This window comes from Phoxinus phoxinus (assembly GCF_949152265.1).
Source record: "Phoxinus phoxinus genome assembly, chromosome: 11".
Lineage (NCBI taxonomy): Eukaryota > Metazoa > Chordata > Actinopteri > Cypriniformes > Leuciscidae > Phoxinus > Phoxinus phoxinus.
In genome coordinates, this window is record NC_136886.1 from 3,818,825 (window position 1) to 3,843,719 (window position 24,895).

Here is a 24,895-nt window from a genome sequence, read left to right on the forward strand (position 1 = left end):
ACACACACACACACACACACACACACACACACACACACACACACACACACACACACATCCAAAATATATGATTTTCTCCACATTTTGACCTAATTTCTCTTCTTGAAAGCTAAAGTCCATGAGTCACTCCAGCATTTCACACTGACTTAACCGAATATAATTTTTTACACATTAAATTTAAAGCTGTTTTGTTTATAATAACGTACTGCGTCACAATAAAGGCAGTTTAGCATTGGCTATATATCTAAATATATTTTTTCTTTTCCTTTGAACATAACAAGGGCATGAAAAATCCCAAAATGTATTATGAGAATGTTTTTTTTTATCGGTTCTGTCTTTGCATTACCTTATAAATAAATGTCAATGTTATATGTGTTTAAAATGGACATGTATAAATTTTTTGTATACACAATTTTGGATATATGGTGATCTTGGATTTTATCAATCAAGTCATAGGTATTAAATTTGTGTGTATAAATAGAATTTTTTAAATACAATATTATATAATATTATAGATTTATTCATTTTTTTTAAGTTTGTTTGGATTATATACAATTTATATATATACACAATTTATATTATTTTCTGTATTTTTATGTGGTTATTGACAGTAGTTGTATTCAGACTTAAATGCGTTGTCTATTAGACTATATTAGTCTTCACATATTAACAGAAAAAATATGAACATCTTGATTTTTTCTTTTGTGTACTGACTTTAAATAGGAACTGTTCTTCTTTTATGAGTGTGTAACTGTGCATTTTTTTTCAAACACTCTAATGACTTTTTCAAGGGCTCTATAATTGTATTCCAAAAATATCAAGTATCACAGTTTTAAAAGTAGGTTACGCTAATCTCCCTCCCTCTCTAGTCGATGCAATGGTTTCTTGCAGCCGCCAATTCTGTCCCAATTCACTGAAGTTGACGTAATACAGTGCTTGTGGTTTGGCCATTATCTGGTAACAGGGGAATGCACAGCGAGGCCACAGCCCTTACTAAATGCTCTGCCTGCTGTATGAGTGTGTGTAAACGGACCCCTCTTTCTAGGGAGATTGCTATTGGCTTTTTGCCTAGTCCTCAGTTTGACATAGATGGATTTGTGGGTAATGGAGTCCCTGGGGTGGAGGGGATAAGTGGGCATCCCAGGGGCTCAGCTTACTGTGTGTGTGTGTGTGTGTGTGTGTGTGTGTGTGTGTGTGTGTGTGTGTGTGTGTGTGTGTGTGTGTGTGTGTGTGTGTGTGTGTGTGTGTGTGTGTGTGTGTGTGTGTGTGTGTGTGTGTGTGTGTGTGTGTGTGTGTGTGTGTGTGTGTGTGTGTGTGTGTGTGTGTGTGTGTGTGTGTGTGTGTGTGTGTGTGTGTGTGTGTGTGTGTGTGTGTGTGTGTGTGTGTGTGTGTGTGTGTGTGTGTGTGTGTGTGTGTGTGTGTGTGTGTGTGTGTGTGTGCTGAGTCAGGTTGTAGGACCAGACCTGCTGTGTGTAAATCACTGGGAAAACCGCTGACATTAGGAACAGTGCTGACCCATAAGTCCACATCAGATTGTGGCCTGACTTGCACTCTTTTTCACTTAGTTTAATTGAATTAAATTTATGTTGATTGTTTTTTAAACGTACTGTTTGGATAAATGTGTATGCAGTGCTTTACATTTTCTTGCTGCGTGGTTATGAAATCCATTCAAGAGTCAAGTCTAGTCTTTGTTATCTTTGAAGATTGTATATATTATGTAGTTTACAACATAATATAAATTATTTTGGAATATTTTTGTATTATACTTGAACATTTTAAATATGCTATTCAATAACTGGAGGATGAGTAATTGCATTTGCAAATGTTTTAATTCTGTTGTGTTTATGCATAAATGCTTTATTAGTACTTGATGTATATGCTACTGTGCTGCCTATCTTGGCCAGGACACTCCTGCAAAAGAGATTTTGAAAAAGAGACAAAAAAATATATATACTATATTTATGAATATTTAATATAGATTATTATATATTAATATGTTTGTATAATATTAAACAGTATGTGCAAATGAAAAGTGGAATAAATGTAAATCTGTAAATAATAAGTTTATAAAATAATTTGTATTAAATTATAGTCACATTATATGAAAAATGAAGAGACCCTGTCATATGTTAGGGAGTTGCCTGCATTGTGTTCAACATTTTGGAGCAAATATATAAATTATTACATTCATATATATTGAATTTCATATGTAAAATATAATTGTTTTGAGGTGCATTGTTTTATGTTATTCATCACAAAGGAAATCATTGTGTGCCTGACCTTTGACCTTTGCCCTCCCACAGATTTATAATGAGAAGAAAAGTCAGTTTAATGTGGAGAGAAATTCGCCCAAACAGCTGGTGGATAAGGTGGCAGAAGACATCGCCAATCTGCTGAAAAGAAAACGTAAAGCTCTGGAGGTGAGCAGAACTAACAATCCCTCTCTCCCAGCAGGATGTCGAGCCGTTGATAATCATGGTGTAAAACTCATATCTGTTACATTAAAAAGGGGAATCGATCCACTGTCTCTTTTAATCCGGAAAAAATTGGATTTCTAAAAAAATATTATCAATGCCCACTGTTCTCTATTAGCCTGCTTAACTAAGCAGGTAATGAGTTTGTCTTCCTCCAATCTGCTCCCTCTTCAAATCCACAGGACATCCACACAGCCAAACATAAGATGCTCAGAGAGTTTGGGATGAATGGAGCATCACGTTTACACATTCCCGTAAAAAAAAAAAAAAAAGTGTAATTTTTGCACATATGCAACATGGTGTTCTTTGAAGAGCTGGAAGTGATTTCTTGTTGCTTTGGTGTGAGTCTTTTAGAGGCTGATTGAAGCATGTGGAATATGCAGGCACATTGTGACAATTCCAGCTAAAAAATGAGTGTTTATTAAGATTCAGAAATGAGTCATGTGTTTGGTAAGTGAAGTACTTTTGACTAAAAGTAGCATATGAAAACTGCCCGAGGTCTTTCACTGGGAGACACTCCGAATTTCTTATCATAAATTGGCATTCGAGCAAGATTAGCTGAGATTCTCGAATGTGAGTCATGCCATGCAGACACGTAAGATACTCGAAAGGACTGCTCCAAACCCTAGTGTGCTTCCTCGCTCTCTACTCCCTATCCAGACAGTGACCTTCTAATCTAAGGCATCAGAACTGCACAAATGTCACTAGTGCCTTTGAAGCAGATGTTTTACCACTATAAACACGCTATTTGACCAGTTCATCAATTCTGGCTCATCCCTACCAGCTACTTTTGATGCATTAACAAAAAATTATTTGTTTACAATGTTGCAATTCATCAAATTGGAATTCTGTTTAGACAACAGGTCATTTTGGATTCATTGCAATGCATTCTGGGCTTTTATTTGAAAGATTTAAATTTGTGCTCAAATGAGACGTCTGACCGAACAGCTAAAGATAGGGCCCGCTGCTAACGGGGCCAGCAATATGCTGGCGACTAGACCGAACCATCACCCAAAGCCCAGCAGACTCCCGACAACTGAGAGAAAGAGAGAGAGAGAGAGCGAGCGAGAGAAAATGGGCCTGGAATGAGAACGGCCCTTCAGGCGTCAGGAAATGCGAGGAAATGAAGTTCTGAAATCATTGATTTCAAAATGAGCTGCAGACGGGAGAAATCGAGAGGAAAGAGTGAGCAATGTAGGACGTAGGATGTAGAACAAGGTAAATCAAGAAGGGAATGAGGAGACGTCTTGTAATCTCATGATAAAAAATGGGAGGGGATGAGTTTTGACAGTGTTTAATAGAAGCACAAAGATGGATCATATTAAATCTTGTATTGTGATTTATGGCTGTCAGTGTTTGAATGTCAATAAAAATCTCAGAATTTTTTTACACATGAAAAAATAGTTAAAAACGTGCGTAGACAGAATTTGGGAAAGCCATAGTTTAAAATCTTAAGCCATTATTCAAAAACGTATCGCCAGGAAGTCTGTGCCACTTTTTTAGTAGGATTAGTAGTATTTTATGTAGTATTAATTTTGGTATAACACAGTAATTTAAAGGGGTCATGACACGAGAAATCAAATTTACCTTGATCTTTGGACACATAAGAGGTCTTTGTACCATTAAACATCCTCCTTATTATAAACAAAGCTTCTATTTAATTGAGATGCAAAAACTGCTTGTTTCGATTTTATGGAATCTGTGGAGTCACACGGGCAAATACTTTTGCGTATGACCACTTCCAGAGCAAGACGTCTATGAATAGTTATACATCATTGCACCATAGGCCCCGCCCACTGGCGTTCAGCCGCTTAATGGCCAATAGAAGCCATTATAATCACTGACGCTGTCTACACTGGATACGGTCAGTTTCTGACATACTTCACACACTTGAGTCTGTCGACAACACGACAAATACAAGAAGGAAATAACATTCACTTTAATGCATACAGGTTAAACCGCTTATTTGCGTCTCTCTACAGACTTCAGAAGGATCCCAGCGTCGGAAACAAGTGGATGGTTTATTTTAATGGATCTCATCGGAGGATCATATGTTTGTTCTGAGATTTTGACCACAGATTGTTTTGTAAACGAGGTACAGTGTAATGAACAGTTCGCAAATAAACTATTATTTTCAACCTCGCTATTGCACTAGTAAGTGTTTTGAAAACATCCATATAAAACCGTCATTTACAGACAAAGCATTATGAAATCGTTCACTTGCGGTTTTATGATACAGCTGCGTTAGATCCAATACAGCTGACTGCTTCATCTGTCATCAACATTTTTCCACATAGATGTTTGTTTTTGTTTTGCAAAAATAATAATAATAAAAAAATCCCTGTCATGACCCCTTTAAAAACGTGCATCGATTCGACAGAATTTGGGAAAGCCATTGATGAAAATTGTAAGCCAAAATTCTAAATCTTATCTCCAAAAAGGGTGATAATTTTTCAGTAGTTATTTTTTTTTGGTATTGAAATGAGAAATTAGGTTCTACAGATTTTAGACAATATTAGTTTAGCTGTATCAAGCCCAGAAACTGGTCCACACCTCCATCGACCTGTTTATGCACACCTGCTTCTTTAGGTCACCGCTAATGAGTGTGAAAGATAGACCCTGCGCCCCAATTCACACACTCTCTGTCCTAAATAACATCTGAGATTCACATTAGTGTGTCCCATATCATAGTCTGTTCAAAGTAGTTCACCAAAGCTGCCAGGAGGATGTAAGTTTCCCATTGGTTTCATCCATGAGCAGAAAATCAAGCGGAACAAATGTCTGTGTAAATTATTCATAAAAAGGATTCTTACATAAATTGTCACACTGAATTGATTATATACATAATCAATGTCTGTGTAAATTATTCGTAATATATATAAATTGTCTCTTTGAATTGGTTGAGTACACTGCACATTTCTTTTGAAATCCCAATAATTTCTATTTAAACCATGCGTTTAATTCTGTGCACTACAAAGAGATTTCTGTGTAAATTGTTTGTAAAACAGTTCATATATAAATTGTCGTTTTGATTTGCTTATGCACATAGCACATGTCCAGGTAAATTGTTTGTGAATCACACAAGAAATGTCTATGTACAGTAAGTATTCGTAAAAGCAGAAATTAATGCATTGAATTGTGCACATAATGAATGTCTGTGGTAAAATTATTCTTGTATGGACTAGCGCATCGAATTATGTGCATACAATGAATAGTTCTTGAAACCATGCTTTAGTAAATATTGCTAGGTAGCAAGCAAACAGATCCGCACATATTGCTGCATTGATTTGATTATATGCATAACATATTTCTGCGTAACTGGTTTGTCGCTTTGAATTAGCTTGAATTGCTGAATTTGAATCGTTTGTTGCAAAATCATTCTTATGTAACCACATAGAATTATTTTTATAATGAACTTGATTTAAAATCATTTATATGTAAACAGTGGCATAGAATTATGTGCATATTGAATTTCTGTGTAAATTGTTGCATTTAATTAACAAATACCTGCGGAAACATTTGTTCATTTGTTTCATGAATGAGATCCCTCTCTGCTCTCCTTCTTTCCAACTTCTTTTTTGTCTCTGTTGTTTTACTCTAGAGGATTGATGTGCATTTGGGTCAGCCATGTTGTCCTGAAACGTGTCATTTCCTGTCTGGTAGTTTAGCAGACACATTTAGTAGCATTTTAATGATCTGAGACAGATTCCTCATGAATGGCTGATGTTATTCTGATGTAGCGCTGCTCTCGGAGAGATCGTGCTCCTCTGGGACGGTCTGACTGCTTCTTCTCGCATTTGTGTGTTAGTGTCCCGCCATGTATTTTTAGAAGCTCTTAAAACTTTATTACTGTGACCGTGGTACGTGTGAGTGACAGATGTCAAGGCCGGGCTTGGGAAGCTGTCATGTAGAAGAACAGTGTTGCAGCCGTACGGAGCACAGCTGAGCTGAGCTTTGTGTCTCTCTCTCTCTTTTATGGATTACTTTTTGTGCTCCCCAAACCAGCTGATACTGCAGAACAGAGCCTGCCAATCAAACTCCGAGCACATTGCCTCACTTACGCCGTGTCCCTTACGGGTGTGTGCGGCAATGATGTCATATTCTCCTCATGGGAGAAACTTCTGCAAGAATGACATCTTACAGACTAGTAAGCACCATTTCCAAAGGCTAGTGGTGTGTGTGCACATATGATAATGTAGATTATGACTCTGATTTGGACTATTATGACAAACTGGATTGTATTGACTGGACGTTGCTCAGATGCAGCATGTGACCGAGTGAATTATACTGAATTTCGCGTCGTATACACCGCGTAATTACGTATGACATTGTCTGAGCAGACACAGAAAGGAAGCAGGGTGGTTGTAGCGTGTCATAATGTACAGCGCACACAATTTGTTTTTTGGACTGTGGTACCCTGGTTTGCTCTCCTTTGCCCACGTTTAATTGGCCGGGCCCCCAGATCTTCGTACGTGCTAAATTTAGTCCCGTGCTCTCTGTTGTCCCTAAAAATAAACACACAATTAATTACTCCCGCTGTTTCACTAATGAGAGGACGGTTTTGATCAGCCTCATAAGCCAGAAAATACTCAGTAGGGCAACACAGCGCTTTTGTGTTTCTGTAGGGGCACATTAACAGGGAGGGTGTGCACTTTATATTAACTTTACCTAATTAAGCTAACAAACATTACATTTTAGAAAATAAGTAATCCAGACTTGAGCCACAAAATAAGTCTGTGCTGTTTTGGACTTTCTGTCATTCAAAAATTGACGTGAAGCACCTTGTTGAGACTAAAGTTGTCAGCTAAGAAATGGTAAATTGACTCGAACTTTGTAGGGTTTATTTTATGTTTAAAATAAATATGTTTTTGAGCTTTGTAGACTTTTTTTTAGCCCTCTTTGTAGAGATTTTTTTCTTGATTATGGCTCCAAATTGAGAATCTACGTAAATAAAGCTAGGAAAATAGTGCATTCAATTATCTAGTCTAGTAATTTGCCCCGAAACATCACGGCACAGACGTCACGGTTCTGTACATGCAGTCAGACGTCGAATACAGTCAGTCACAGGCCATGCACAATACAATTCAGAATGTGCGTGGTAATGCAACAGTGTTTGCTAACCGCCACAACAGGAAAAAGAGCAGAGGAAGAACAGTGCATGTGCGGATGACTTTGGCGCTTGAAAACAAGTCCTCTAGATAGTGCGCACTCATTAAATGCATCTGTCTGCGCTCACGGATAAAGGAGTATACTTTGAAAAGCTTGCACACAGTACGGTGCAGAACACGGAAAATGAAGTATAGGAGAGTTGGGCTTAAGCTTTGAATGTTTAAATATAGTTTAAGCGGAGCACATTGTACGTAAGTACGTACCGAACCATGACTTCTGTGTACTGTTACACCCTATGGGTTGAACTACTTTAGATTTTTTTAAGTGGACATTTATGTGATTAAAGTCGAGTCGACTAGTCACTGATGACGTCATTATTGAACAAATAAGCCTGAACCTCGAGCTGAGACTCGTAAGCGTGCTGCCTTGTGCCTTGTATGGAATATATGACACAATGCTGCCCACAAGGCTATTGCTCCTACATTACAGATTTTTTTTATCAGTTCTTTTGTCTTTGGGTCGTTATATTTCTCACAGATTTCTGCTTGTTCCAAATCTGATAGAAATTATATTTATAATTTTTGACTGCATCCTTTTATCAGACTCTCTGTGTTCACTATTTTAAAACAGAAGCATCACCTACTACCTACTGTTTTATTCATCATCACAGTTCAGTTTGTCATTTGTACAAATCACCTGACCATGTGTCATGTCATGACTCGTGTGGTTTTCCCCTCAGAGTTCAGTCCAAGGCTGGCGGCTGGTCATGTGATCGACGAGCAATGATGAATAAAGGAAAACGTGACCCGAAGTTCACTCTTGCCTTTGAGTTGTGTCACAAACATGGCACCCACAGGGACCCGGAGAGTGTGATCCAGGCGACAGACAGTCAATTGGTCCCTGTGAGGACATGTCAAGTTTAGTCGGCTGATTTTATTGTGCTGGAAGCTCCATCTATGCCACAACGCTCCAGCAAACCCCAGAAGACTTTGATAAGATCCTTTCCATCATTTGCTGTAAACGTAGTGAATCATTGCTATTGAAATGTGTTTTTGAGTTACAGGGTTGAGAGTTGAGAATTTAATTTTCCTATGCGCAATGCAGGAAGTTATGCCGCTAAAATCAAATGAATCAAAATTCATTTAAAAAATATAATTCACTTATTCATCAAGTAACTAACTCACAAAATACGTTTTTATAACCTAATTCATATTGACTGGATATAATTTACAAATGCACAAGCAAATTTGCATTCACAAAAAAGATCCACAAATGCAAAGCACAATTCATAAATGCACAAGTATATACTGAATATTTGTATATTTATGAATTGTACAACTTTAACTCAAAATAATTGTTTCACCAACAAACAAAAATAAACAAAATTCAATTGAGTAAGTTAGCAGCAGACAACAAGTCTTAAGACAAACGAGAGAAAACACGTGGCTCTCCTCTCTCGTCACTTCCGGGTCTTTACACGGAGAAGATTAGTTCGGATTGGTTCCTTGAGGAGTGTCGACACGTTGACTAATGATGATTGACTTGATAACCAACCAATCGCAAAACCTAAGAATCATGACAGTCAAGAATGAAAGAAAGAGGGAAAAGAAAACACAACCAAAATACGCCAAAAACATAACATACAGTCATTTTTTTTTATATGTAGACACTTCTATTATTGATTGCTGCTATCAGGATGTGATGTGAAGAGAGTTTTCAACCAGTATAACAAAAAGTGTTTATGAAAAACATTGCCTACCCTTCCTTAGGTAGAAGAAGGTCTAAGATATGGGGTATCTTTTCACTGTTATGCAGACGATACACAAATGTATGTACCAGTCAAGAGAAATGATCCTTCTGCCCTTTCATCATTATTAAGTTGTCTAGATGAAGTTAAATTTTGTCTGGACCAAACTTTTTTTATTTCTAAGTGAAAACAAGACCGAGATCATCGTTTTTGGGTCCACTGTTAATCCTCAGGCTGCCACCTTCGACCTATGCAGACTCTCGGCTTTAGATCCTCACGTGTACAGAACCTTCTACTAGAGGAGTCTTTAAACTTTGATAGACAAATCTGTAATAAGTTCTCGTTTTTATCAACTTCGTCTGCTGTCGAAATTCAAACCTTTCCTTAATCATAAAACTCTTGAGATGGCTGTTCATGCCTTTATCACCTCACGCTTAGACTACTGCATTTCACTTTACTGCGGTATTTCGAAAACTCAAATTGTTCGTCTTCAATTAGTGCAAAAAGCTGCTGCAAGACTCCTCTCAAATAGTCCTCTCAATAATTCTGAGGTCTCTTCATTGGTTGCCCATCAATTTCAGAATTGATTTTAAAATCCTTTTATTTGTTTATAAATCTCTATGTAACCAAGCACCGAGCTACCTATCTGAACTGCTACAACCATATACTCCATTAAGAAGTCTGAGATCAAGCGATAAGAACCTGTTATTAGTCCCACATTCAGACTCAAACGCAGAGGGGATCGAGCATTCGCTGTGGTTCGGCCTCGGCTGTGGAACAAATTGCTCCTAGAAGTTAGGACAGTCCCTTCCGTGATCTCCTTTAAGTCACTTTTAAAAATGCACTTGCTTTGCTTGGCCTATAATTAAGGTTGGTTAGTTTTACTATTTCTCCATTGAGTCCTTTTTATCTAAGTCTGATACTGACATTTCTGTTTTATTATTGATGAGTCTGATACTGTTTTGCCATTTCTGTTTTCTTAATAGTCTCTTAATCTTGTAGTTTGTAAAGCACTTTGGTCAGTCAGTGGCTGTTATAAAATGTGCTATATAAATAAAATGAACTTGAACTTAGGTAAAGAAAATAAAAATATATAATTGATTTACATTGTTAGAATGTTTGGCGTTATAAAATCGAACCTACAAAGATCTCATAAATGCTGTTATTTGAAAACTATTATTTTTCCACATTTCAAACACTGCTACTTCCTTTTGGCAGAAAAAATCTGTTGAATTGACAGATGTGATCGTGCTTAAGCTAATGGTAACAAAATATGCAGTTCCTGTTGATCTATGTTGCAGAAAATCTCCAGGATACGGTGCAGTTTTTGCTTAGTCAGGGGGAGGCGAGTATGACGGTGACAGATGGAGGAGTTATATTGAGAGGAAGGGGGTGTTGGGGGCTGCTAATGTATGCTGAACAATTGCACAACATTAATCTACATGCACTCACGCACTTATTTATATGCACTTTCCTCCATTTGTAGTCTTGCCGTAAACCCACTCCCTCACTGTACCGTTCCGAAATGTATATCGATGGCCTGAAGTTTCTGCGTCCATTGGAACAGCGCTCATGAATCGGTAACAAAAGCTGTACGATTGCCCCCCCCCTCGGTCTAAGTGCCTCAGAAAAAGAGAAAGAAAAACTAAGAAAAGCAATTTAGTTTTCAATTTCCTGCAGGCCCACGGTGAAGCGGTTATAGCGCTCCGGTCCCTTTGGAAAGAGAGAGGGAGGGCGCTAGAACTAGGCCGCAGTCTCCTTGCACAAAAATAGCACATGAAAAAATCACACAGAAGCGCTCAAAACATTTGATTTGAATAGCCGTAAATGATCCATGTGCATCCTGTTCAGATCATAGCAGTCATTAGAGAACAGTTCTGTGAATCACAGCGACATCAAAGCAACACATTCCTCTCAGATGTACTACAGGTTTGTCTCAATTTGTCTCAAAATCCCAATTGAGACTGCTTTAATATCTAAATGGTTTCTCCTCAGCAATTAGAGATTCCTGTGATTCCTGCTTCTCAGATGTTTCTCCTGAGGGAAACAATCTCATACGTGACTCCTCTAGTTTCAGAAGAGATTTCAGTGTCTTAGATTGATACAAAAATCAGCTAAATATAAACTCAAACATTTGTCATTTGTGACCCTGGACCACAAAACCAGTCATAAGTCACACGGGTATATTTGTGGCAATAGCCAACAAAACACTGTATGGGTCAAAATTATCGATTTTTCTTTTATGCCAATAAAATAGGATATTAAGTAAAGATCATGATTCATTATTCATAAATCTCCTACCGTAAATATATATATTTTTAAAATTGTGAGTGGATGCAGCACAATCGCCAACAGAAATTAACAACTTTAAAGGCGATTTTCTCAATATTTAGAGATATTTCCTATTTCCTCAGATTCCCTATTTTCAAATAGTTGTATCTCGGCCAAATATGGTCCTATCCTAACAAACCATACATCAATGGAAAGCTTATTTATTCAGCAAATCTCAATAAAAAATGACACATAAGACTGGTTTTGTGGTCCAGGGTCACATGTTAAATTCTTCTAAATTATCTAATTTCAATCTGTACTCTTTTGAATGTCAACTACTGACTCGTATATTTGTTTTTTACCTCATCAAGTCATCTGAGCTTTAAAAGAGCAATACCATTTTACTCTGTGTACAACTAGATCTTGTACTCTTTTTATTGTGATTTGTACTTGTCTCCATCTCACTATTTCTCTCTCTCTGCTCATCTTTTTCTCTAGCGTGCATCACACCACCCTCTAGCCTGTGTCATTCAGATCTATGAACATCCATTAGCAACCATCTGTTACCACCTGCAGCAAAAGCCATTACACCTCTTCCCTGCCCTCTCTCGGTGTCTCTCGCCCTATCTCTCTCTCACACACGTACACGTGTGCACTTACAGCTGCTCGTTGCCATGCTAAGCTTCACTCTCCTGCTCGGCTTATTAGACAGATGAACACCTTTATGATGTTGAAGCTCCAGGTCAGAACAAAAGCTGATCTCACTCACAAAATCACAAACCTTACGGCAAATCAGCTACAAACCTCTTAAACACACCAAACACACAGATGTCATCTGGTGCATCCCCTTAAACTTGACAAAACTGGACATAACAAGCTGGAACCGGTTTTACTTCTCAGTTGCTTCAAGTGTCACGTTTATGTCCAAAAAGAGAAGAAAACCCCGAAACAATTATAGTTGGCATAATGAAAATGAAACCTGTAGGGAACCTGTACCAGTATATTATACAAATATACATATATACAAATTCTCATTACTGTTATGTCTTGTAAAAATTACATTCTACATAAAGAAAATGAATTTATTATTAATATAATATTTAGTTTTTACATAATTTTCATGATTATTAAGTAATTTCAACCTCATGTTTGGATGTTTTACATTTGGGGATTTTTTTGTAATTTTTATTTTTTTCAATGGTTATATTCTCTGTAATTTCTGTAATACAGTATTTGTTTATTATAGAACATTTTTAAATTAGGTGTTTAAATACTTGTAATTTATTTATTTATTTATATGCCGTAATGAGAACTGCATGATACATTTACTTAACTGTCATTGATGCAAAAATGCAAAACATCCTTAAAAATATGCACTAAAATACTTATTTCATATGCTCAAAGCTGAAAAAAGAAAGCTCAGTTTATGATGCTATTTTGTCAGATTTTATTCCTGCTTTGTAATATGTTATATGTTATTTAAACATTATAGATTTCTGTCTTTTTCCATAAGAGCTTTTCTGACTTGCTTTAAAGGGAGTTTGAAATGCGGTCAACAAAACTGGAACTTCTTCATAACCGTACAACTATGAACTTCTTACAACATCTATCCACCAATCAGAGTCAAGAATTCAACAATCCCATAGTATAAATAGAGAATAACTTAAGAGAAGCCAGCTGAAATCTTGAGGGAGCAGCAAGTTTAGATCACCTATTAAAATCAGACTAGAACATGTCCTTTATTTAAACTAGATTATAGTCCAAAGTCTAAAAATAGAGTAACACCACACAATAAAAAAAAAATATTCTGCCTGACCGACAAAAGAAGTGTGTCATCTATTTAAAAAGTTCTAATCTATAAAGTCTTTTTATGCTCAGTCAGTGTTTCACTAACAAACTATTTGCATTTTTTTTTATACTATACTGTTGATTAGGGTTGTAGTATCGATATTAGTAGTATCACGCTGTATACAACACTCTCGCTCATGTTTTGGGACAGCTGACAGAAATGTCTTTTTAACGTATACGGCACAGTCATACCACTTATTACACAGCATTTGAGAAGAAGAGATATTGATTTGAGATTAAATTATTTTAAAATCTTACCTGTTTGTTACAGTATTTTATAATCCATTACAGTGTACAAAACAACAGTCGCAAAATGGCAGCAGCTGCGTTTGAATGAAACGAGAAAGTCCATGATACTGGATGACATAGGCCTAATTAAATAACTGTACACAAAATATTGATTTGACTGAGTATTAATACTTTACTAACTCACCAAACGCAAAACTTCCACGAGGAAAAAACATTCCTAGCAATCATATAGCGCTGACTTCAATGACAGATACATGGATGAGCCTGTGTTATTCGTTTTTAGCAGTTGTTATCTGGGAATAACACACCATTGGATGGCCCGATTGACCAATCAGAATCAAGTTTTCCACAGAGCCATGTAATAAGTGACCATAAACAGTTGAGAAAGAAGACACATGTGTAACAGTATCATATTAGTGTAATATACCTGCTGTCTGTCATTACCGTATTTTCCGGACTATAAGTCACACTTTTTTTAATTGTTTGACTGGTCCTGCGACTTATAGTCAGGTGCGACTTATATATCAAAATGAATTCATACTGACTGAGATGAACCAAGAGAAAAGCATTACTGTCTACAGCCGCGAGAGGGCGCTCTAGTTAGCGGAGTTGTTCAGAAGCGACACCGAGGATGAAGAGTACAGTGATGTGGAATGAGATCGGGAGCTTGGTGAACTTGCTTACCGGTAACTTGCTTGTTGGACTCGCTGGCTTATGTTAATTTAGCCTATTCAGCCTCCCAGGTATATGTTCTTTGTACTATTGTGTAGCTGAATAACTGTTAATGTGTTACGCTAACACACCGGACACCTATTCAGCCTGTTGTTCTGTGTGCTATTGTGCAGCTGAATAACTTGCCTTTCCAGATTAAATGTCAGTTCTCGGTCTTGGATTTTGTAAAATAAATTTCTAAATAAATGCGACTTATAGTCCAGTGCGACTTATATATGTTTTTTTCCTCTTCATGACGCATTTTTGACTGCATTTCCTCTTTTTGACTGATGCGACTTATACTCCGGAGCGACATATAGTCCGGAAAATACGGTAATAACATGACCAAGATTTATCTGTTTAATTTATACAGGGATGATGACTATCCAGTGTTAGTTTGCATTTTATTACTTTTTTCGATTTCTGTACCTGAATACTACTGTAGTATTACTACTAGACCTACCTTACCAAATGGCACAATATCATGATTTCAAACCATTTGAAATAAAATATATACCGATATTTTCCAAGAACCGGTATACCGCGCAACTCTACATCTGATTCGAGTAGGCTTTTGTTTTCTCTCATTACATAATACACTTTACTTTTTAACAGGAGTACTACCGTATCTGACGCAATCCTTGAATATCAATTTGACGCCTTAATTGTTACGAGATGCTCTTGAGGAGACAGAAACGGCTCCTGTGTTTGAGCAGTTGTTCGACTAGCATCTGTTCAGAGCGAGACAAGGCCGCCGAGATGAATAGAAATTAGCACTCTTGGCATTTTCCTGGAGATACACGTTAAACGTGTACGCAAAAGGCTGTTGTACATGACGAGGAGGAAGACGTCTGAGTGTGGTATGACAATTATAGAGTATCTCCTAAAACAAGAACTGTATCTGAAGTGCGTAAACAATGTTTTTGCCATTCTTTCCCCCCCCCCCTTGTTGTCTGTGGATGCGTTTAGAGTTGATTCACGAGTCTATTCAGCGTGTTGTTTTTCTCGGCTGCAGGCTACAATTGAAAGAGATCGCTTTGTGTGAAAAAGTGCTTTTGAAAACATTCCCCTTTACAATCTAATATGAACAGCGGCTCTGTGCTGAATAGCAAGTAAAGAGTGTAGAGCTTGTGGGAATGCGAGAGAGAGACTTCCACAGAGAGATGTATAGACATGTGCACGTGTGAGATTTGCATATTTATACAATTGCACATATGGGATAAGGATATATAGACGTGATGTCATATTTAGTCAACATGAATTGGCCGTAACAAAATTTTTACTTCCAAAACTATAATATTGACTTTATTTTGACATGGACAATAGCAATAGCAAACTAGCTTCATACTACTCGAATTTAGCCATAGTTATTTCACTGTCATATGTCTGGTGTACTCGGTTATCGTTCTAAACATTGAAAATCCATAATACAAAATTAAATGAATTTGAATCAGAGTTTGAATCTTGTTTCCCAGTTATTATTTTGTCGTCTTCTCCTGTTTTTGTCAATAAACAAAAATGTGTTTTCACACACATATTTTCAATGTTTGACATTGGCTGAACAGTGGAGGATGTTGCTTACAGTAGTTGGACTTAATACAATTGACTTGTTTAAGAGAGTGAATAAGTGAAAGAGAAGGGCAAAATGGGGTCATATTTGAGGTACCAGTTTGCATTGTGTGCACATGCATTTGTGTGTTTGACCTGTTGTCCTGCCTGAAGAGTTGAGCTTTCACTCTCACTTTCTTCTTCCTTTCTTCTCCCTTCCTCTCAGTGACTAGTAGGAGGAGATGCAGTCGTTCTCAGACAGGGTTTGATCAGGAGGGGTCTAGCCGTAACACACACACACTCACACACACACATCCAGAACGCTTTCATGCCACCATATAAAGTTGTTTGATGAGCAAACGGCAGCACCACGGGGTCTGTCACAGTCAAACAAGGTCTTTGATTTCCATGCGAGCAGCTAAGCGATAGCGCTTGCTTGAAAGACAGAGATCACGGCTATAGCAGGAAGAATACACTGCAAAAAAATACTGTTTTAATCAGTATTTTTCCATCCAATCAATTCCAGAAGGACAGATTTAAGCTAAAAAAGTAAAATGAGTTTATTTTTTTGTATCTATTTTAAGCATAAACCTTACATTTGATCAGATTTGTGCTTAAAAGAAGGAAAAATAGGTGTGATGAGAAAAAAAATCCATAAGACTTTGTATTTAAAAAAGAGTGACAAACAAGGAAAGAACAGTTTCATTGGTTTGCACTAGAGCTGATAAATCATTGTTCAAAAATGAATTAAACTCAATATTTTAGTCTTGCATTGTCTTTTTAAGTGGATCCTTTTAAGTTTGCCTTCATTAGCAGTCCGCTGGCTCCACAGATTGAACCTAATTAGTTTAAGTGCTAACCTTTTCCTCTCGTTCTGGAGCCGGCCTATCTCTTATGCCTCGGTATGTGGCAGTGCAAATAACTTGGGACTTGAGGTCAGTCTGCGGCATTAGCCTGGGTTTCTTTCCGCAAGGACGGCTAATCTACGCTTCACCTCTTCTTATCTCGCCGACTGGCCGCTCTCTCGCTCGCTCTCTCCGATGGGTTCTGCTGAGGGAGAACGCTGCCTCTCCTCGGCCTTCAGGCTCCAGGGACTTCTGCAGAATTATCATTAGCGCTTCTCCTCCTCGCTGCGAGATTGCCCATCTCTCTCTCCTGCTTTCCTCTTTCTGGTTCTGGTGGCCTGGCTGTCAGATTTCAGAGTGCAGACTGTGTTTTCAGGCTTGAAGGTCGGCGTGTGGGAAGTCTGGAGGATTAGCTTAGTGGCACAAATTGCGTGTCTGCACCGGAGACTTGTCTGATTCTCTTAAGAGAGCAACAAGCTTGTGCTATAGCATATGCTTCAGCAAATGCTGCATGTTTTGGCAGAGTTGAACTGCTTGAGTGTTTTATATGGTGCGTCATAGATCGACAGATTGAATTGTTTGTTTCCTTTGTACTTGATGCTGGTTTAGTTTCAGCAGACTCATCCAAAGTGATTTTCAGGGCTGAGATTGTGGCTGGAGAATATGATACCGTAGTCTATGGTTTTTGTTTTTAATAAATAATCTATCAGCTTTAGAGCTTGTATTCTTTGTACTGATCCTTCAGAAACCATTCTTATATGTTGACTTGCTGCTCAAGAAACATTTCTGATTATTATCAATGTTGAAAACAGTTGTGCTGCTGTTTAATATTTTTGTGAAAACGGTCATATTTGTTTTTCAGGATTCTTTGATGAATAGTTTAACAGAACAGCAAATATAAATCTTTTGTAACATTATAAATGTCTTTACGCTCACTTTAGATCAATTTAATGTATCCTCGCTAAATAAAAGTATTAATTTAAAAAAGAAAAAACTCCTATTAATAATACATAATTTGCATAATTTTCCAAATATCTAAATTTCAGTGAAAATTTTCAGTGAAATGATCTGATAGAGCTCCAAAAAGTACACCTGCTCCATCACCATCTCAATTATTTCCACATTTTAGTGACTTGATTTTTACATACGCATTAAGCAATTTCTGAGAAACACAGTTGACATTTGAAATCAACCCAAACAAACACACCCCTCCCTTCATTGCTTCATTGCCGCCCCCAAAATGCACGGACAGGCAAAGAGTGGATGCCTCTTTATCATAGCTGAAGCGAAGCGAAATAATGCTTCACAAAAAATAAAGCAAAGATGATAAACGAACGACAAGAAAGAACAAAAAATTATCATACAGTACAAAAGAGTATATACAAGCAAGAGTTGGTTGCTAGTTGCCAGCAGCTCCAGACAAACAATGACACTTAAAACTGTCCTGTTAGCTAACATTACATCTACAGCATATCCAGTTCTGTGAAACATCGCAAAACCACGTGTTCTCTTTTGTAATGTCCTTTTCTCTTTTGTTATGCCTCTCATCTTCAATTCTCCCTCTTTCTCTCTCTCTCCTCATGATTGTATTGTGTCACATGATATTGATATTGTGCCACATGATCTATCATGATTGGACACGCCCCCCTACTGCTGATTGGCTACTAGAGTGTTGCGGTGCTCTGTCTGATCCACTTTCAACAACATTGCTGAGAAATCTCTTAATGCACCTTTAAGAAAATCGAAGTGGTGTTGTTAGCTCTGGCCACATGCGCCGCCCGCCACAATGCTAAGATGTTGTTGGCGATTGCCAGGCGATTGCTATGCGCTTACTAGTTCTAAATATCAAAAGAGTTAGCGGCCGTTCACACAGAACACGTTTTCCCATTCCAATGCGCTACTTTTCCATTGTTTTTCTGAGTAAACACTCGCTAGACGGACCATTGCACTCGCGTCACGCGTCTTACACACGACATGGCATTCCAAAAACGCAGCACTCCAGTTAAAATAAGTTAAACTTTTTAAAAAACGCATCGCCTTTTTTCACTCCACTAAACTTCGTCTTACGCTTTTAACAGGAAAAACGCATTCTGTGTGAACTGGCCCTTACTACTTATGTGTGACTCCGTGGTATTTTTTTCACGTTTTATCATAAATCATTTGATTTTTGTTCATTATGTGGGATTTGATGTGTGAGCAATAATAACAGTGAAATTAGACTCCAGTCAAAGATGTTTGCCGCTTTGACGTAGTATCAGGCTGCGGCTTGTCTGAGATTATTGCAGAAGCGGCGTTTGATTTGTTACACCAGCGCACCACGTTATCGCTCAGAGTCTGAGGCCAAGGCATTGTTTGATATTATAAATGATCATCTATTAGAGTGGATGATTGTTTATTGTGCCCTAATACCCCCATAAATAACAGAGTGCTCCATCAGTTTACAGAAGCAGAGAGTCTGCGTTCAGCACGAAACTCAACCGATCACTCACAACCTCACTGTCAGAGAGCGTTTCAAATGCCCGCCTGACGCTTGACAGCTTGTCATTTTTTGATGGTATCTCACTGGGTGAAGGCCTGACTGTCATATTGATTGACAGATTGGATTTTTTTTTTTTATGTGTATGCAACATAATTCAGCTGCTTGTATATTTGCTAATTCCCTTCATGCATTTAGCTGGCGTGTTGCAGATGTGTATGCATGCATGTATGCGGGGGGGTTTCCTGCAGAAGCCGTCCCGCGGCTACATGAACACGAGGAATGAGTTCTACTTGCTGATTGGTTCATGGCTAATGTCCATGTAAAGCCTGGAGGAGAGCAGACAACTTTGACCTTGACAAAATAACCTATGGGATGCATGTAGATTGCCTCGTGCTTCTTTTCTACCTTTGTTTTTTATTCTGTCCTTCATCTCTCTCTGTCTGTCTCTCTTTCTCCTGAGATCTCTCACTTCAGTAATCCAAGTGGCTCAAGATAAAAGCGCTGGCGTTGACTCCAGTGTCTTCACTGCTTTAATACAAATTAATCCCCCTCATTGATTACAAACTTACAAGCTTATGCACAGCTTATCAAAATAAGCCTCTACCTGGTTTAAACCATTCACTCACACTGTGCTGTGCTACACTCGCTCATACATGTGTCCATTTGTTCAAACCTAGGGTTAAAGGATTCAACTTTGGTGTGTAACTCGCTCTGCGCAATTGATGACGCAAATAATGAGGGGAGGTTTGCCATTATGCTTCTACTTTCTACTTTTATTTCTACTTTTTGTGTTGCAACACACTGGTATGCTAAAGCTTATCAATCATAATGTCATTTTACAAGTCTAGACAAGATGCAGAATAAAATTGTGCTTGTTCTTTGGTCACAATATTGGTTTGGTACACTGCTAAAATCAATAGATTTCATGTTAATTAATTAGCATTTTCTGGCAATTATAACCTCTTGCACTTGTCATGCTAGAAAGCACAATGATCATCAGTTGTGATTGAAAATCTCACATATTGTCCTGTGATCTCTTCTTGGTTCATACAGGATTTATCACATACGAAAGAAGTGCAAGATTTTATAGAGCGGAGATACATTTGGGACACACCACAAAACTTCAAAGGTTGATCGCGATGTAGAGAGAATTTACCTCAAGTTGTCTTGTCATGTTGCATTACTTATGACTGATTTCCCAGCAGCGCTTTACTAAAGTCTGAACATTCGATATGTCATTATGAATTCAGGCTGTCTGAATGTGTGCTGAATTGTGGAAAATCCATTTAGTGCATACTGTATACTACACAGAATACACTATATAGTGCTTACAATTGAAAAAACATAGTGTGCAACAATAAATATGGCTACTTTTTTTTTAACCAAATGTAAGCAGTAAAACTGTTACATAATTAATTTGGCTTAAATTGGTTTTCAAACATTGTGACTTTTTTGGGGGATGTAAATATACATGTTAACTTGTTAAACGCCAGTGGTGAATGTTAATTCAAGAAATTCCAGAAGTCTCTCACACCTAGGGTTGGGAACCGAAACGCGGTGCCAATAGGGAACCGGTTCCGACGTGAACGGCAGTAACGAGACCGAATAAGAACCGCCCCCTGTAAAACATCTCATGTTCCAATTTTTACATCCGTAGCCTATTAAACGGCGCAATTTTTCATTTAATCAGAAATCTGAATTTTTTTAAATATTTAGGTTAATATTGTGTCCAGTTTGGCCCTGTAAATAAAAGGGTATCATTTTTTGACAAAGTGTGTGCGGTTTCATTTTCTTAAGTACCGGTTCAAGAACCGTTTAAGCACCGGAACCCTTTAAAAAAGGCCGAGTATGTACTGGTATCGGATAACAACCAACCAATACCCAACCCTACTCACACCACAGCAGAGTTTGGGCCGTATCATTTCAGTAGATCTCACTGCCAGTGGCGTCCCTTTTCCATCTGTCTGAACTTTTCTTCCTTTCTCTATTCGTCTCTTTCCATCTGTCTCAGTCATTTTATTCTCTCTCTCTCTCTGATGGATGTAATGTGTGGGTTGAATGGAGAGATCGATCAGGCGCTGTGCGTTGAAGCAGTCAGGCTGCTGGGCCTCTGCGAGCGCAGATTATTTCCCAAATTATTACAGCCGCCAGATGCTTGTCAGAAGACTCTCTCCGTCAAGGTTACTCTCTCTCTCTCTCTCTCTCTCTCTCTCTCTCTCTCTCTCTCTCTCTCTCTCTCTCTCTCTCTCTCTCTCTCTCTCTCTCTCTCTCTCTCTCTCTCTCTGCCTCCCTCCCTCCCTCTCTGTTTATTCCTCCTTTGTCTTCTTTTTCTCTTTTCTCATCTGGTCTTTTCGATCCATTAGCATAAAGTTTCCACACTGCAGCGTAATTTGGCCAGGAACTGCTCACTTAGACTGTCCGTGACAGGAACGAGTTAAGGAGTGTTTTATAGGTGATGATGGATGAGATGTGATGTCAAAATATGTGGAAGACTTCACATGAATATTAATTAGCTCATGCTGATCTTGCTCGGTAATCTTCCAAGACTGTCCAGTCACGTTAGCAAATTAATATTCATAAACCAAGTCAGATAAGTCCTGTGTGTGGCCTTGTAGACATTCCACATTGTTTTGCCATTGAGATGTGCTGTTTATTTATCTATTTATTTATCGGCAAAATGTATACTGTCTTTAAAACATGGTTGGCTTCTAATTGTTTACAAATAAATGAAAACCAGACTGAGATTATAGTTACTGTTCTAGTGGAGGCTGGGGTACAGCACAGCTAGACTTTGGCTCTTTATCACCTCACGTCAAAACATGTTCAAATCTAGGTGTAAATATTGAAGTTATGTTTCTTTCACTTATCTAGCAAAGATTAAATTATGTGTGACGTTTAAAGGCCTTGATAACGCTTTGATAGCATCCAGACTTGACTGTTGTAATGCGTTATATATGGGAATTAGTCAGTCATCTGTTTCTAGTTTACAAAAAGTTCAAAATTCATCTGCTAGACTTTTAATGGGGATACAAAAAAACTGACCACATCTTACCCTGGTCTCCTTGCACTGGCGTCTGGTCTATTACAGGCTTGATTTTAAACTTCTGTTATTGGTGTACACATCCTTGCATGGACTCGCACCGGCCGGCCTATCTCTCAGATCTCTTAACTGAATATCAGACTGGACAAAGTTTGAGATCAGCGACTCAGAAGCTACTCAAAATACCCAGGACACATCGAAATCAAAAAGGAGATCTTGCTTTTGCTGTAGCAGCGCCTAAACCTTGGAATAGTTTTCCTAAACATATTAGAGACGCTACTACTGTACAGGATTTTAAAGTATAACTCAAAACACATCTGTTTTCAATAGCTTTTAATCAGTGACTATTTTATTATACTGTATGTGTTGCCTATATGTTTTTTCTCTTTTTGTGTTCTGTGTGACATTGTAAAGCACATTGGTCAACTTGTGTGGTTTTAATTGTGCTATATAAATAAAGTTGCTATTGCTAAGTTGCTATAACATATTATTTAAAGATAAATATTTCATGGAAACATATTTAAACATCTGTTATAGTTATTTTTTCTAAAAAAAAAAAGGTTTTTACATATACACAAATATGTTATTCTTAAGTATTTTTTAATTAATTATTTAAAAATTATCAATTGATACAGTATCATAATTTTCATATCATTTAATATAATTGTAATAAATAATCTGGAAGTCAACAATTTAACATCAGAATATGGATATAAATCAAATATAAAATTATTTAAACAATTAAACTTGTCAAGAGCAAATTGATTGCTTTGAAGTTGTTGTTGTTGTTGTATACGTTTGGCTGTTCATGTTAGTGTTGTATCAACTTCCTTTACTCGTTCTTGTCTCGGTCTCTAAGAGGACTCAGGATTTTATTTCAAGAACGATCAGGTCAGGTCAGGTCAGGTGGTCAGGTGAACTTTATTGTCCCACAAGGGGAAATTCATGTGGTCATTCATTACGCGCTCTTGTCACAACATATTCTCTAAAAACATAAACACAACACATGAAACACAACAGTCAAACCAATAAAAAAAATTAAAAATAAAAACTGCAGAAATGACAATCACAATCCAACATTTAACGTTCAAAATGTATAATATTATCAGGTAACTAAATTGTACTCATTGTACAGCTGAGCTGCCGACACCTGGTCAATTACCGACGATCAAGACCGCACAGCAGTGTTTCATTACTGAACGAATCCGCTTCTTTGAACGAATCGGTTGAGTAAAAGATTCAGCGACTTTTGCCACTACCTTTTTAGTTTAGCCGATTTTAGTTTGATATTTAAAAGTATCATTTATTTAATTAATCTCAACATTATTTACACCTTTTTAAATTCAGATGCAGTGCAAATATGAATTATGTTGATTGTGATTTCATTTGATTGGTAACATCTTTATAGTGTCTTATTATTTTAATTGCATTTATTGATTAAATATAAGACTTTTGTCATGCAGTAAATGTGGATCTTTCAGATTAATTTTATGAATGCTGGTCTTGTCTTGGCCTCGACTCAGTCTCAACCGCTCAAAGACTTGGTCTCGACACACAGTTGTCTCGGTCTTGACTTTGGACTTGACTAAAGGACTATTTGTGCAATTGGAAATTGCATAACTCCAGCCAATAATATTAGAGCTTGCCATTTTGCTGTTGTTTGTTTGCAGTGTTTGAGGTCTGCAGCTGGGACTGTTCCTTCTCTCACGTGTGCATGCTGTGTCTTTGGGGCCGTGTTTTGTCACAGTGCCGGTCAGAGTAATTCCTACTTGTGTAAGGAATGTAATTACGTTCTGCTGGTGTGATTAAGATCGTGAAATGTGCGGTGTCTGCCCAGGACAAAAATAAAGAGCTGTTTTGGATGTAGATTTTATAATTATGGAATAGCAGGGCCACAATTTGAATCCAAAAACACAAATATCTACCCCATTAAAATCCTGCCGGCTGAGCATCCGCTAATCAGCTTATGTGTTTCCTCTCAAGTGATTACTCTGCTCTAAACACTGGATGAGCTGGGGACTTTACCTTCTCAAAGCACATCTCCACGTATTTCCTCCTGCACTGCTGCATATTCAAGCAACTTTTGATGACGCTGTTTGTTTTTTATTAGGTTTGCACATTTGAGTTAACTTTTTAAGATGAATTAGCTGAATGTTTAATGCCACTAAATTGATTTAATACAGTTTATGCATATACCTCATTTTGACATTTAAACCAGCTTAATTTTGTTCTGTCCTCTTTATAGCAACTAATGGGAAAAGAGGAAAGGGCTCAGGCATCCACGTTCACTTCAATCTCATTTATTAATTCATCTGATCCAGATGGGACTTTTAACAAAAATAAAATCATTATGGCAGAGTGTAATTATCATTGAGCTCAACAGGTATGAAATAATACCTGCGAGCAGAACCGCATGGAACTTGCACCTGCAAAATTGAAACATCCATAATTTACAGAGTTCTAAATATCCCCTGTTCCTTGTGTTTATTTATGAAATATTTTTGCCAATTTGATCAAGCGTTCATCTATCAATTAGAAAAAACAGCTTCTTATTTTGTCCTATTTTCCAGGAAA

General features: G+C 37.6%; 1 protein-coding gene across 2 annotated transcripts in view; it reads left to right on the top strand.

Annotated features, from left to right (window-relative positions):
- Window positions 1-24,895, top strand: part of cacna2d2a (calcium channel, voltage-dependent, alpha 2/delta subunit 2a) — a 206,557-nt gene that overhangs the window by 55,721 nt on the left and 125,941 nt on the right. For both annotated transcript variants that reach the window (XM_079629453.1, XM_079629452.1), the window contains exon 3: window positions 2,304-2,420. In XM_079629453.1, coding sequence (XP_079485579.1) covers window positions 2,304-2,420 — 117 coding nt within the window. The remainder of the gene's footprint in view (window positions 1-2,303; window positions 2,421-24,895) is intronic.